At 51.1% G+C, this 14919-nt stretch overlaps 1 protein-coding gene across 3 annotated transcripts; it reads right to left on the reverse strand.

Moving 5' to 3' along the window:
- Nucleotides 1-36: 36 nt before the first annotated feature.
- ORMDL3 (ORMDL sphingolipid biosynthesis regulator 3) lies at nt 37-6659 on the reverse strand. 3 transcript variants are annotated; one of them, XM_049635964.1, is made up of 5 exons: nt 6498-6587; nt 5949-6025; nt 2990-3189; nt 2121-2272; nt 37-1700 (listed from the first exon to the last, which is right to left on the reverse strand). In XM_049635964.1, the coding sequence occupies exons 3-5, from the start codon at nt 3161-3163 to the stop codon at nt 1565-1567; spliced, it is 462 nt and encodes a 153-aa protein (XP_049491921.1). In that variant the 5' UTR covers nt 3164-3189; nt 5949-6025; nt 6498-6587; the 3' UTR covers nt 37-1564. The 3 variants fall into 3 exon arrangements, with proteins under 3 accessions (XP_049491921.1, XP_049491923.1, XP_049491922.1); XM_049635966.1 differs by lacking the exon at nt 5949-6025 and having other exon boundaries at nt 6498-6659; XM_049635965.1 differs by lacking the exon at nt 5949-6025 and having other exon boundaries at nt 2990-3184; nt 6498-6579.
- Between the last annotated feature and the right edge of the window lie 8260 nt (nt 6660-14919).

Below are 14919 nucleotides of genomic sequence, written 5' to 3' on the forward strand. Positions count from 1 at the left end.
AGGGCCCTCCAGGAAGCAGAGGCCAGACTCAGGGGAAACAGGAACACATTGTCCTTTATTTGCGTTTCTCAGAATACTGTACAAAGGGAGTAAAAATCCTATTCACACGTTGCTTAGAAAGATTTCGAGGTGAAAGTTCCCTATGATACATGGGGTGGGGGGTAGGGGGGCCAGGAGGCAGGAAACAGGACCAATGTCCTCCCCTCCTCCCTCAGGGCCCTGGAAGGGGGCACAGGCACCCACACCTTTTCAAAAGTAACCCAGACCCTGGTCAGATTGGGGAGGGGAAAAAGGCGGCTCCTCTCCAGCCCACACTCAGGCTCCTGCCCATCTCCCACCCTCAGGCTGAGGAGACAGTGCCCGAAGGTCACTCCTGGCTCCTTCTACTACCCTGCTCGAGCAGGGACCATTCTGTGGCCCACCCACCCCATTGGCCCACCCACCCCATTTGGGGGTGGCCCCATAGCCCCACATGTACACACAAGAGGCCCCGTCCAGCTCCAGTATGCATGAGGAGGCTACGAGGTGAAGGTTGCAGAAGGGCCCCACCATTCATCATTTGTCCCGGTTTCCCCACACCCCTCACACCCCTGCACAGGGCAGTGTCAAAGCGGACATGTGCTAACGTGCTAACGATGACTCATGGGCCTCTTCCACCCCTCTCCACTCCTCACACTAACCCCGGAGCTGTAACCCCCACCTCCGACCCCGCAGCCTCCCTTCCGATTATCACCACCATGCCTGGGGAAATTAACTCTCCAAGCCTGACCACTTCCCAAAGGAGGAGGCTGAGTCTGGCTTCTATCCCCACACTCCTCCCTTATACCAATCTCTGTGGCTACACGGCCCCTTCCTCCAAGTCTCAATTCACTGTCCCCATCCCCGCCCCCCAAACCATCCTCCCCACCTCCACCAGGCCCAAGATGAGAGTGGCCATGGCCCCCTCGCCTCTGAGACCAGGCCATCCACACCCAGCCCCACCATCCCTCTCCTTACCCTCCCCGCTCCCATCCAGTGCCCCGGGTGGGCTGTAGGGGAGCTGCCAAAAGCATGAGACTTGCAATAGGCAGTTCTCTACCCAGAGGGATGAGGCATCGTCGTGCACTTGCTTTTACACATACGAGCACACACTGAGTGTCATCCTAAAAACTTAAGAATAAAAGTGAACCAATCTAGAAGCTGTACCGTCCCCCCTGCTCCTCTTGCAGGGGTTAAAGTGCTTTAGCAGTCTGAGGATGAGCAAGTGAGCAGGGGGTTTCTCCTGTCCCAGCCTCACAGGTTGGGAGCCCAGCCCGTCCCATGACTGCCCCCACGGAGTCTCTATCCAAAAGGCAAAAGGAAAAGATCAAAAAAAATCAGAAAGGGTCAGAGACCTGGGGGGCCCACCTGAACCCCACTACAAGCTACGTCAAGTCGGCTACCAGGGAAATTGGAAGGGGAAACTAGGGCCCAGAGGCTCGACCCCCATCTCTAACAGGATCCAGAGGCTCCTTCTGTCTTCAGCTTCACAGCGTAGGCCTCTACCCCTCCCCTACCATCCCAGGCAGGGGAAGGGGCGGCACCCTCAGTACTTATTGATTCCAAAAATCCGGACTCCATGGAGCTGGGGCAGCTTGGGGATGAGCACACTCATCAAGGACACAGTGTTGAGGATGAAATGGATCTGGTCGTACTTGGTGTAGAAGCTGGTGAGGAAGTACCTGGGTGGGAAGGTTGGGAAGAAGCATAAGACTCTGTTTGGAGGACCCTTCCTCCCTCACTCCTGGGTGGGGAGTGGCAGATCCCCAACAGGTGTGGAGTTATGGGAAAGACCCCCAGAACAGAAGTAGGGTGGCAAGATCTCCCCAGCTAGAGGTCCCTCCCGACCCAGTCCCCTTGCTTTATCCCAGGTCTGTGGGCTTACGTCACTGGCAGGAAGGAAGGCCCATTTGGTGAAACACAGGGCCAGAGAGGCACAAGGCCTAAGCCCAGCAGAAGAGCCGGGGATGCTCCAACTTCCCTGCCTCTGCTCATGCCCATGCCAAAAGCCAGAGCTGGGAACGGGTTTAAGCCTGGCAGGGCCCAGGGTTCCCCAGGCCTTGGCCTGCCTGCTGGCGTCCTCCTCCACCCAAGGCACTCACAGCACGATGGGCGTGATGGTTAAGAATTTCCGAGACGCTGTGAACTGGACCCCATAGTCCATCTGCTCCCAGTGGGTTAGCAACCTCGCCTTGCCCTGGTCCGGAGTCTCGAAGGGTGTCCCCTTCACCGTGTGCAGGAAGATGTACATGCCCTGGAGAAAGGGGACTTCATTAGAGGACACAAAAGGCAAAAGGCCCTCCAGCTCAGCTCCACCACCCCAGTCAAAGAACTGTGTTCTGGGTTATGTGGAGCCTCCCTCTGAGGGGCAGAGGGATGTGGGCTGGAGGTCAGGATGGGGCAGCTGGGAGCCTGGCAGGAGAAGAAGGGAGCCCACCGGGTGAGAGGACAGCCTGGCATGAGGATAAGGCATGGAGAGAACTCAGCTGCAGAAGTGCCCGTCTGGCCCAGTGGTAGCTTCCCTGTGCCAGCTGGGCGGGGATGAGATGACGGCCCCTGCTTGCCTACCAAAGAGTACAAGCTAGCAGGCAGGAGCTGAGGGAGCAGAGGGACCAGACTGGAAGATGGCTGGGGATCCAGACTTGGGAGAGGGGCATTTCTGTGCCAGGATGGGCGCCTGGGTCCTGGGGACTCTCTGGAGGCCTTAGCTCAGTTCCCAGCGGGCCTCCCTCCAGGTCCACATCCTGAAGGTGTGGACAAATCTGCAAATTTTAGTCCTCTTATCAGAGTGCACGTGGCTGGCACCCAGAAGTGGGGACAAAGCAGAGATGAGAGCTGGGTCCGGGCTTGGGTGACAAATGTTGTCAGCGTGTCACCGACATCTGGCCCATGTTTGGGGGGCTCCTTCTACTCCTCCGCCCCACCAAAGAGCAGCCCACATGGTCGGGACGGGCAGCAGGCAGGCCCTCACCATATTATGGATGAGGTTGGTGAGGGTCCAGACAACAGGGACGCTCACAAAGGGGATGCTGAGCAGCACGACATGGAGAAGCCCGATGGCCAGCACGTAGGACAGCCAGATGCCGCGGCTGTTCATCACCCGCGTGTTGGGGTTCACCTCACTGTGTGCCGTGCCCACATTCATCCTGCTGCCCCTCTCCTGCCGCTGCTCTGCAAACAAGCAGCACAGGTGAGACAGGTCACACCACTTTCCCTGCCCCCTCGCCCCATCCAAATCCCACAGGGAGGGAGGCACTGCTTTCCCCAAGAACTCCAACGCAGTTCTGCTGCTTTGATTCTCAAGCAAAGAGGACAAAGAAAGTCCGTGTGGACTTAGCTCCATTGGTTTCCCACTGCCGGGCTGGGATAAACACCAGGCTGCCCTACACATTGTCCAATCGGGACAGAGCCCCTCAAGGCACCAGGACTGCCTCAGTGGATAGGTCATCAAGAGCCATCCAGCCCAGAGCAAAGAAACCATTGCCTGTTCCCCAATCTCATCCTCCAGAGCATTCTGATGAGGACCCTCTTCCCACCAAGCTCAGGGGAGGGGAGAAGAGGACTGTCCCCTCAGAATCACTCAATATAACCCCTGCTGGACCGTCTTGCTGAGGGCCTGATAAGGGGCATCTTCTACCCGTGTTCCCACCACCATTAAAATTAACAAAAAGCGGTGGGGTGAGAACAGGCAGCAGTGAATGAAATATTTGGGGGTCACTGCTTCTACCCATCTCCCCTAATTATCCAATCCTGGGTCTCTCCCAACCCTGATCCAGGAAGACAGGTAAGTTGCGGGGGTGGGAGGAAGGAAAGAGAAAACAACAGACTAGGGACAACCTCTGCCCAGACTTGGAGGCCTCCTTCTTGGTGACACAAAACAACCCATGCAAGATGTTTTGTCCATTTGGCAGCCACTCAAGCTAACCCTTGTGATGCCGCCCACTCTGCTGCCAAACCACCAGGGCCCTTTTCCCCAACACAGGAGAGGTGAAGATAGAGAACGTGGCCAACATCTACAGTTCCAACGGGCAGCTGAAACCCACATCAACACACCCTGCCCAAGGACACAAAACTACACCTGGGGCCTCTCTCCTGCCCCTTTCCTCTCCGCCCCACCCATCCTCACCTCAGCCTCTTTTCCAAGCCCCTGTTTCCAGGTGTAAGTTACCACCATGCTCCCCTTTGCCCAGTTCCAATGGCACAGCCCTGCAGCAGGAGGAACCAGGAGGGCTGCCCTTGATGCCCAAGAAACAATGCAAGCCAGCTGCATTCCTGGATGCACATAAAGAGGGGAATGAGCAGCCCCCTTGTCTAGAGCTCAGCTGTTCCAAATCCTTAAGGGCCCTGTAACCAGCAAGAGGTGGGAACAGACTGTGCCTTTCTACTGGCTCACCTCCCTAGGTGAGGGGAGGTCCTGCCTGGTAAAGACCCTAAGGTCATCACCATGGTAACAACCCCATCTTCCCTGGGGATGCAGAAAGGGCTCCCAGATGGAGGTATCCTGGAAGTGCCCAGAAGGCCGCCTCCTTCACCCTGCTGCAACAAATCCCCTCAGAGTCGGTTGCTATCTATCTCTGGCAAGGATCACAGCCAAGCCGTGTGGGAGCCAGGATTCTCAAGGATCAGTTCCTTACTTCCAGAATAATGAGAACAAGTTTCCTCTTCTCAGAGAGCCCCAAGCTAAGAGACCTCAAGGGAAATGTGACCCACAACACTCTCTCCCAACATGCAAACATGCGTGAGATGTCCCAGGGTGCATCCTGGAAGTAATGCTCCTGAGGCCCATCAGCTCAGCCCATTAGGCTGGATAATTGGGCCTAACAGAAACCCAAGGAACTAGAAAACCAAGACTAAATCAGTTGTTTACGTTCCCAGGGACTTGGAGCTTCAGTTACCCTAACATGGCTCTTGGGACACCTACTACACCTACTACTACGCAAAAGCCTGGGACGGTGGGGAGCTGGCTAGGAAGTGAGGCCTCTGAAGGACTTACTAGTAAGGAGAGAGGCAGAGTCCCCCAAGTCAGACCAGAAACTGCTTGCCCCTCCCCCTTCTCCCTAACCTAGGCCTATAAAGGTGTGGTAGTACAGAGACCTGTAGCTGTCCCCCCGTATTTTATCCAGCAATACCACAGGCCTTGCTGAATTCCAGATCATCCTACACTCCTTTCTGGCTGAACTAGGGCATCCAATGAAGCCTGATGAGTCCAGGAGGGGCCGAGACCTAGGACCTAAACTGATACCCTTGGAAGTGTCTTCCTGAAGACTGAACACTAGCTCCCCTGACAGCAGAAATCCCAGAAGACCCTCAAAAAGACAGGAGAAATCAAGAAACTAAGAAAAAGGTTGGCAGCCAGGAAACACTCTTAAGAGGTTTGTGTGACTAAGGGTACATATCACTTCCATGAGTAAAAAAACAAAAACAAAAAACAAAAAACAATTGCCCCTCACCCAGAAGGGGAAAAATAGGGAGAAGAACCCAGTAAAGTAAGTCTACAGCAGCTGAGGCTGAAAAGTTCTGGCCGCGGTAGCTGGCAGGTGGCTGCCGTGGCAGTGCCTGATGTGGTTTCATAACCCGTCTCAAACCAAAGCCTGCAGCAACTCTGTTCTGTTAACTACTCTCTTGCTGGTAGCTGTTTTCTACTCCTTCCCTCCCTTCCCCCCTTGGCTCCACACACAAATATCCCTGTCCCAGTCTGGCACCTAAGCCCAGGCCACAGTGCGCCCCAGCACAGCTGCCAGGTGCGCGCTTCCCACTCTTTCCCCCAAGTAAGGGCAGCCCCTTAAGCAGCAAATCTTTTGCCTTCTAGATGAAGAGCACAAAACATCCAAGCCCACAACCCGGACCCCAACAATGGGGTCCCTGGCATCACTCCACAATGCCATTTTCATTCTCCCCACCTCCCAACCCGCGGGGCCACAGTCGCTCACCTCAGCTCTGGCCCAGCCTCCCGGACTGGGGAGGACGGTGGAAATGGAAAGACGGCAAGTACCGGGGCGAACCCCCACTAGCAGGGGAAGAGGGTGAAAAAGAGGAGGTGGAGTCTTCGCTATTGTTGGGATTATCCGAGCGGGACTCAAGCCGAAGAGGGGCCTCCCGCTCCGCTCCCTAGCCTAGGACCTCGCACTTCAAGCCCAGCCCGGTCCGGAGCCCCACCCCCACCTCCACGCGTTCACCCAGCCCTGGAGGCGGCCAATTTATCCCCGAAGCCCAGCCTCTCCCCGCCCCCCTCCTCCAGCCGAAGCACTCCCCCACGACGGCCCAGACCCGGTCTCCTGCCCCCACTTTCCCCTGTGGGCATCCCTTCGATTAATGCACCCCCTCGGCTGATGCACCCCCTCCACCTCCGCTCACCCTGCCCGGGTCCCCTTCAGCCCCGGGCGCCTCCCCAGCAGCCCCCACTTTCTTTCCCACCCTGCCTCTAGCCCCAAGAGGAGGCTTCTGGTTCGGCCACCGCGAAGCCACTCGCCGGGACTCACCGCACAGGGCCGGCGGTCGAGGGCCCAGGAGGGGTGCCCAGGGGCGGGGGCCGCTGCTGCTCCAGCAGCTGTAACAACCCGCGGCGGCAGACACCCCGCTGGCAGCTCGGGCCGAATCAGCGCCCCGCGCCGGCCCCCGCGACGTCACCGCCCAGCGCCGTCCCACCCAGTGCTTCCTGGGAGTTGTAGTTTCTCAGCCTGCCTGCGTGCGGGGTGGGAGACCGGTGCCTCCTGGGAGTTGTAGTTTTCTGCCTCTGCTGCATTCTTGGCCTCGCTGGGGCTGCTGGGCCAGACGTTTCAGTAGCCCAGGAAACTAACATCAGATGGTGGTATTGCTTTGGGGTGTAACAATTACCGCTTTTGCGTCAGCGCACTCCAAGTGCGGTTTACTCTTGCTTGGTTTTGAGATCAGGAAATTCAGAGTTTTAAGTTGCCATAGGTCCCTGCTGGGTCCCAGCATAGACCAGAGCCCAGAGATTCTGACCCGACGTCAGTGTTTTTCCACTTAACACCTAACTGGCTCAGCCCTGGCCGCAGATTAGCTTCAGGGGAAACAGACTAGCAGGCCCGTTGCCCTGCCAGGCCTTCCTGGAAGCTGGCTTCTCACTATGTTGGTTAAGATCAGAGTCCAGAGGGCAGATAATGTAGCCAATGGGCAGCATTTGTCCAGAGACTGGTTACTCTTCATTTAACTTGAGCCAGGCTGCATGGGCCAGGCCACATCCTTGGCCTCCCCATGTGAGGCCTCAGAAGAGGACCTCTTGGGAAGACTCCTTGATGAATAGTTAGGAGCCTTAATTCCAGTCCCAGGTCAGCTTGTGTGGCTTTGGGTGGGAGGCTCCACCTCTGGGCAGCAGGTATCACAGCTGCATGCCCCAAAGGCAAGGGCACAGATTTTATTTCCAGGCCAGCATAACATAGGCACACCTTTACCAGCAGTGTGACCCCGAGCAAATAACTTGTCTTCATCTCCAATTCTACACCTGTGAAATTCAAAAGAATGTATGTAAAGCACCTGTTGCATGGTAGGAAGCTACTCTGTAGGAAGTTGAACTAAATGGCTTCCCAGGTCTCCTGGGTCAGTCCCACTCTTCATGCCACCAAAAGGGGCTGGTTTAAGTGGTTTTCATTGCCCCCACCCAGCTTCTAAGTCCACTCCGTATGGCAGGGCTGGAATAGCAGGATCAGATGACACCATGACATGCCAGCCTGGTGGGCTGTAAACACACCTGAAATAAATGTGAGGGGACAGAAAGGACAGGGAGGCTGGGGAGCAATTCTCTCAGACCTCACCTACCCTTCCCCAGGAGACTGCCAGGAAACAGCCTTCACAAGTTGGAGGGGGCCCCCAGAGGCACCTAGTGGGCAGGAAGCAGGTGGATATCTGAACCACTTGGAGCAGAAGAACAGGAATCTTCTCAAATATTTCCAGGGCCAATGACCAAAGAGCACTCATCCCAAGACCTAAATAATCACCCCAGAGTCTGAAAAAGTTCTACCTTATACAGAAGTTTCTCCTGCCTCACCCATTTTGTGTAATCAGCCTTCTGAAGACATGAGCCAACAACTGAGTGTTGGCCTTTCTACAGAAACCTCCCAGCACTGAGGCAAAAAAAAAAGATGTCTTTACTTTTTTCCAAAGTGAGCCGACTTGACTCCTTTGACTTTCCTCTGGAATTCTTCCATCATCCTTCAAGTTGCTCGAACCCTCCGGATCTTTGCCAGTTTCCTCACACCTCTGCAAAGTTCAGTGACCCAGACTGGACCTACGTCTCAAATAAGGGCCTGACTAATGCGTAGTCTAACGGAAAGATTACCCGACATGCCATGCCCTATTAATAACTCCTGTTATCAAGCTTTTTTCACAATGGGAATGAACAGAGTTCTGACTCACTCTAGGTCTGCGGTAAATTGTAGATCACTCTCTGCTTAATTTAGCCTGAGTCCCTGTCATCATCTTTCTCCTTCTCTAGCTCTCTGCCCTCATAATTACCCTGTCTTTACCAAACATCCTTCAGCCCTGAATAGGCCTAAGTACTGAATGAGTGACAGCACTTTTATGCGGTGCTGGGGAAGGCACAACCCCTTGGACAAACCATTGGTAATATGTGCCAAGAGGCTGAAAAATCATTCAGGCCTTGGAGCTATGATTACATTTCTGGTAGTATATTCTAAGGAAGTACATCCCGTGTACTATGTGGGAGGATGTTCATTCCAGCATTTTTTATAACAGTGGAAAATGGAAAGCAACCTAAATGCCCGAGAAAAATATTATTGTATATCCACTGGATGGCATACTATGAGGCTGTAGAGTTAACGGTTGTGAAAACCATGGGGCAGTATAGGAAAATGTTTGCTAGGTTATATGAAAAGATCAGGGGGAGAAAATAGCATGAGTATTCCCCCAGATGCAGTCAGCAAAATCTAGGAAAAGGGAAACTAGAACAAACATCCAATTCCCTTAACAAATAAATTGGAAAGGGAAAAAAAGAGGAAAAGACTTACAGATTAAAACAAATTTGGGGTGCCTGGGTGGCTCAGTCAGTTAAGCGTCCAACTCTTGATTTCGGCTCAGGTTATGATCCCAGTGTCATCTTGGGATAGAGCCCCCCCCCCCACCATCAGGCTCTGTGCAGAGCAGAGTCTGCTTGAGATTCTCTCTCTCCCTCTGCCCCTCTCTCCCGCTTGTGTTCTCTTTCTTTCTCTAAAAATAAATAAAATTAAAAAAAATTTTTATATCAAGCAATATTTCATCCAAAAGCCATATCTGGATCCTGACTGAAGCAAACCAACTTCAAAAAAAAAAAAAAAAAAAGGTTTATTATCAGGGAAATTTGAGTACTGACTCTTCAAATTGATGATATTAAGGAATAATTTTTTTAATGTTTATTTATTTATTTTGAGAGAGAGAGCAAGCACACACATGGGAGAGGGGAGAGAGGGGGGAGAGAGAGAATCCCAAGCAGGCTCCTTGCTGTCAGCACAGAGCCCAACTTGGAGACTGGGGCTTGATCTCAGGAACAGTGAGATCACAACCTAAGCCAAAATCAAGAGTCAGACATTTAACCGACTGTGCTACCCAGGCGCCCTTAAGATTTTATTTTATTTTTCATTTTTTTAAGTTTATTTGTCTTGAGAGAGAGAGAGCACAAGCAAGGGAGGGGCAGAAAGAGAGAGGGAGAGAGAGAATCCCAAACAGGCTCCACACCATCAGCGCAAGGCCCAACTCAGGGCTAATCCCACGACCTGTGAGATCATGACCTGAGCCGAGATCAAGAGTCAGACACTTAACAGATGGAGCCACCCAGGCACTCCTAAGGAATAATAATTTTTAAGGCATTGTAATTTTTTAAAAATAAAAGTCCTCCTAATCTTTTAGAAATATATACTAAAATATAGGTGGATGAAATGATACGATGACTGGATTTGCTTCAAAATAATCTGGGCTAAAAGCATAAGAGACTGTTAAAAACTGAGAACAAACTGAGGGTTGATGGGGGTGGGAGGGAGGGGAGGGTGGGTGATGGGTATTGAGGAGGGCACCTTTTGGGATGAGCACTGGGTGTTGTATGGAAACCAATTTGACAATAAATTTCATATATTAAAATAAATAAATAAAATTGTAAAAAAAAAAAATAATAATCTGGGCTAGGGACTTGGAGGAATAAAAAGAAACAAGATGAGCTATGAAGTGATAATTGTTGAAACTGGGAAATGGGGACATGGGACTCCTTATATTATTTTTTCTACTTTTTTATGTTTGAAATTGTCCATAATAAAAGCTTCTATAAACCTGCATATGCCCCAGTGATGATGATAAGAAAAAGTAGAGCAACACCAGTAAGATCCTGGCACCAGAATGCCAGGGTTAAACACCAGCTCCTGTACTTACCAGCTGTGTGGCCTTGGGCAAGTCACTGAACCTCTCTGTGTTTTAGTTACCTCATTTCTTTTTTCTTTTTAAAAATGTGTAATTATTTTTGAGAGAGAGAGACAGAGTGCAAGTGGGTAAGGGGCAGAGAGAGGGAGACACAGAATCTGAAGCAGGCTCCAGGCTCTGAGCTGTCAGCACAGAGCCCGACGCGCGACTCGAACTTATGTACCACGAGATCATGACCTGAGCCGAAGTCGGACGCTCAACCGACTGAGCCATCCAGGTACCCTGTCAGTTACCTTCTTTCTAAACAGAGATAGTGATGATCATGATAATGCCTACCTCATATCGTTGGGAAGAATAAATGGCTCAATAGATGTGTAGCACTTCACAATTGCTGATACGTAGTAAGTGCTCTGTATTACTGATGAGGGAGCAAAAGGCAAGCTGAGGGCAAAGCACAGGCTAACACCCAACCCAATCCCCCGGAGGTGGAATATGCATGTGACCTTCCCAAGGCTCTCCTGCTGCCCAAGAACAGAGGAAAGAGAAAAACAAGTGGTTAACCGATAGAAATCACAGTAAGGCAGGACATGAGTCTCCATCAATTTATAACTATCTTAATGATTTACAAGGAAAAAAAGCAATTTTATCAATAGCCAACTTACAGAAACCTATAGATTCAATTTCATGGAACTCTGTCATCACCTTCCCCTCCATAAGATAGAAAATCTTATATAATCAGTCACTCCTCATGCCCCAAGTACAGCTCTCTCTGCCCATGGGTCCTGTCCCCGTGCTTTAATAAAAACACCTTTTTAAATCGAAGATGTCTCAAGAATTCTTTCTTGGCCATCAGCTCCAAACCCCAACTTTTCTGCATCATTACCTCTTATTAATCCATTCTGCATGTCCATGGAATCTGAACATCTGCTTTCCTAGGCTGTGCAACTTCGACAAAATAAAAACAGATCTTGTGTTAGGATGAAGGGGTTGGGAGTGATCTTTTTTACTCTCCAGTGTCAATCTTTGTGTAATGTGAAATTATTAGTTTTAAATTTTTTATGAAATGTGTTTGTGTTTTTAAAACCCAATGAGTCACTTTCACAGGCTCTCCTGCCCTCTGGGAGCTCCCTAGTCTGCTGAGATAGACATATTCCCCAGCCTTGGTGTTTCCATCTGGCAGGGTGGCGTGGCCTCTGCTTGCCACAGATACAACCGTGTGGGCCGAGATAGCAAACGTGGGCGGAGAAATAAACTGGGAGCACATTCCCAAGACGATGGCCTGGCCGTGGTGAGAAGTGAGGAGGTGGGGCGTCAAGAAACAGAGCCCCTTTCCCTGACCCCTGGGGGGAAATCATGGCACCCCTCCACTCTTAACCACCTCTCACTCCCCTCCAATTCATTCCTTTCCCCCACTGCTCTCCCTACCTCACCTCCCTCCTTCCTAAAGGGGAGGTGTAGAGGTCACACCCAGACCAAATACAAAGGGGAAAAAAAAGCTGTTTATTTCATTGGCAGTTGAGTTTGGGTTTCGGTGGGGGGCACCCCAGGCATGGGGTAGCAGAGCTGGAGTGGGGGGCGGTGATGCTAAGCAGACAAAGAAACACTGAGTGAGAGCTCTGAGCTGGTGAGAAACAGAGAGCATTGCCAGGCCCTCACTCTCCACCCCTCACCCAGCCCTGTGGTTGGCAATTTGGGGCTGCTGAGGGAGAGGGCCAAGCAGGCCAGGGCCCAGAACCAAGGCCTGGGATCCGGAACCTCTGTCTGGGAACCAAGAGCAGGGCTGTTCTTTAGGCACCCCTTAATCTGCATACTTTGGTATGGACAATTGACATTTTCTCCCCTGGGGGGGGAAAAAAAAGTAGGCTAGAAAACTGCAAATATTACAGATCAACAGTGACTATAAGAAGTCCCCTAGTGCCCATCCAGAGGGATCAGGCCCCACCTCTCTAGAAATCCACTGTGACAGCTGCCCCAGATCACCTTCCTCCCCTAATGCCCACTCCTCCATCAGTAACAGCTAACGTTATTCAGTGTTGGCTGTGTTCCAGGTTTTGGGCAAAGGGCTTCACATCTATAAATACATAAACACGTGTTAATATATATATATTTTTTAACTTTAAAGAAAAAGAGAAAGAGAGAGTATGAGTGGAGGAGAGGGGCAGAGGGAGAGAGAGAATCTCAAACAGGCCGTTCACTGAGTGCAGAGCCTGATCCCATATCCCCGGGATCACCACCCGAGCCGAAATCAAGACTCAGACGCTTAACTGTCTCTTAATCTTTAAAACGGCCCTGTGAAATAGATATTTTTTATTTTCCTCACTTTACAAATGGGAAAATTGTAGTACAGAGAGTTTAAATATTCCAGGGGCGCCTGGGTGGCTTAGTCGGTTAAGCTGGGCTGACAGCTCAGAGCCTGGAGCCTGCTTCGGATTCTGGGTCTCCCTCTCTCTCTGCCCCTCCCTCACTTGTGCTCTGTCTGGCTCTCTCTCTCAAAAATAAATAAATGTTATAAATAAATAAATAAATATTCTACCAGAGGTCACACAGCTAAGGAAGGGATATTTCTCCCCTAATCCACTCCTGGCCACACCCCCTGTCCAGCATGTCCCTCATGTTCCCATAGGTGCCTTGTAAAGCCTTCTATTGGCACCGAGGGCGCTATATTTAAGTTATCTGCTATACACCCGCTTCCCCTGGTGGACTGCTTGTTCTGTGTTTTACTCATATGCGTTTCCTCCACACAGTGGGTTCTCAGTGAATGTTAGCTGAAGGATATAACGATCCACACATCCCAGATACAGCCACTCTGAGCTCCTGACCATTGTCAGAAATACCTTGCTCTTTCTTGCTCTTATCTCAGTCTATAATGCTTTTTACTCCTATCTTTTTCTATTTGGTAGACTCCTTTCCTCACCTGTCACCTCAAGGCCTCCCTCACCTGTCACCTTCTCTGTGAAGCCTTCCCCAACTATCCAGGCAGAGTATCCTGCTTTGACTTCCAGATGCCTCTGACCTCTGTAAACACCTCAGCTACAGCTCACCCCTAGGCTATCAGGGGGCTGTTTTTGTGCACATGTCTGTCTTCCCCCATTGTCTAGGGGGCATTTTACTTCTCTCTGCATCCCCTGATGACTAAGAGGCCCAGCAGGTGTGCACTGAACAAATGACAGATGGATGGGAGCATAAACTGTACACCCCCCTTTGCCATTTTCCACAAGGAACTTTCCAGCAAAGGAAAGTTTGTTGCCCCTCCTGCCAAACTACCCAGTAAACTGGCATTAGAGGGGTCCCTTGCTGACATGATAGGTAAAGTAGCTATATAGCCCTCCTTTCCTTTCAATTATCTTCCTCTATCCAGGCTGTATGTGGGCACTTCCCATATCAGGGAGACAGGGACCAGGAGGCCTACTTTCTTTCCTCCCAGGTCACATCTTAGGGGAATGGAATTACTGCCCTTGGAAAGAGGAGCCCTGACACAGCCCACCGAAGATGGGGCCCTGGAGGCCTACTCTCCTTGGCCCTGAACTTGGGAGCCAGGCACTGCCATGCCTCAACCTCTTCCCTGCCCCACCATCATAGATACACCGAACTTCAGGCTGGAAGAGATCTCAGAGAACATGAGATCCAGAGCACCAAAGGCACAAGGGGATTGGGGAGGGATGCACCCAATGGAGCAAATGGTCTTGGGCCTGGCCTGAGAGTTTTCCCACACACCCCAGAAGACATGGCAAAGAATGGAACATTCTTTAGTCCTGTGTCATGGCTTCCATTCAGGCCTTTACCATGTCCCACGTGGACTGTCGCAGTAATTAGTCTTTCTTCCACCAATACATCCTCCACACAACCAGAAAGCGATCCAATTACCAAAGTTAATTGTATTTATTTATTTATTTTTAAAGTTTATTTATTTATTTATTTTTAAAGTTTTGATTTCATGACCTGAGTTGAAATCAAGAGTTGGACGCTTAACCAACTGAGCCACCCAGGAGCCCCTCAAAGCTAATTTTAAAACCCTTAATCTACCAGTCACTAAATCAAGTCTCAATTCTTACATGGTATCCAAGACGAAAAGGATCTGGTCCCTTTCCACTTTCCACTTTAAGCATGGCCTTTGCGACTACTCCTCCATTCTATCGCCTAGGAGAAGCCAAAGCTTCTCATGCTCCCTTGCTCTTGTACATACTCCGCTTCTCCACCTGATGAACTCAGCCTTGAAGACCCAGCACAGATGTCACTTCTTGGTAAAGTCTTCCCTGATAGCCTGGAAAAGTTAGTGTATCAGGTAAAAATGCTCCCAGCTGAAAGCATGGAAAACCCAAGCAAAGGAATGATTCTAACCCTCAGTTGCCAGTACAGTCATCTAAGGAGCTTTTAAAAGTCCCTGTCCACTGGACACATGCCAGACCAATTAAATCAGAATCTCTGTGGTGGGCACAGGCACCAGTAGGTTTCAAAACCTCCCATAGTCTAATGTGAAGCGAAGTTGAAAAGCACTGAAGCGGGGGTTTATTTTTCTCACAGAGTGAAAGTAGCTGGCGGTTG

This window comes from Panthera uncia, chromosome E1 (genome assembly GCF_023721935.1).
Source record: "Panthera uncia isolate 11264 chromosome E1, Puncia_PCG_1.0, whole genome shotgun sequence".
NCBI lineage: Eukaryota > Metazoa > Chordata > Mammalia > Carnivora > Felidae > Panthera > Panthera uncia.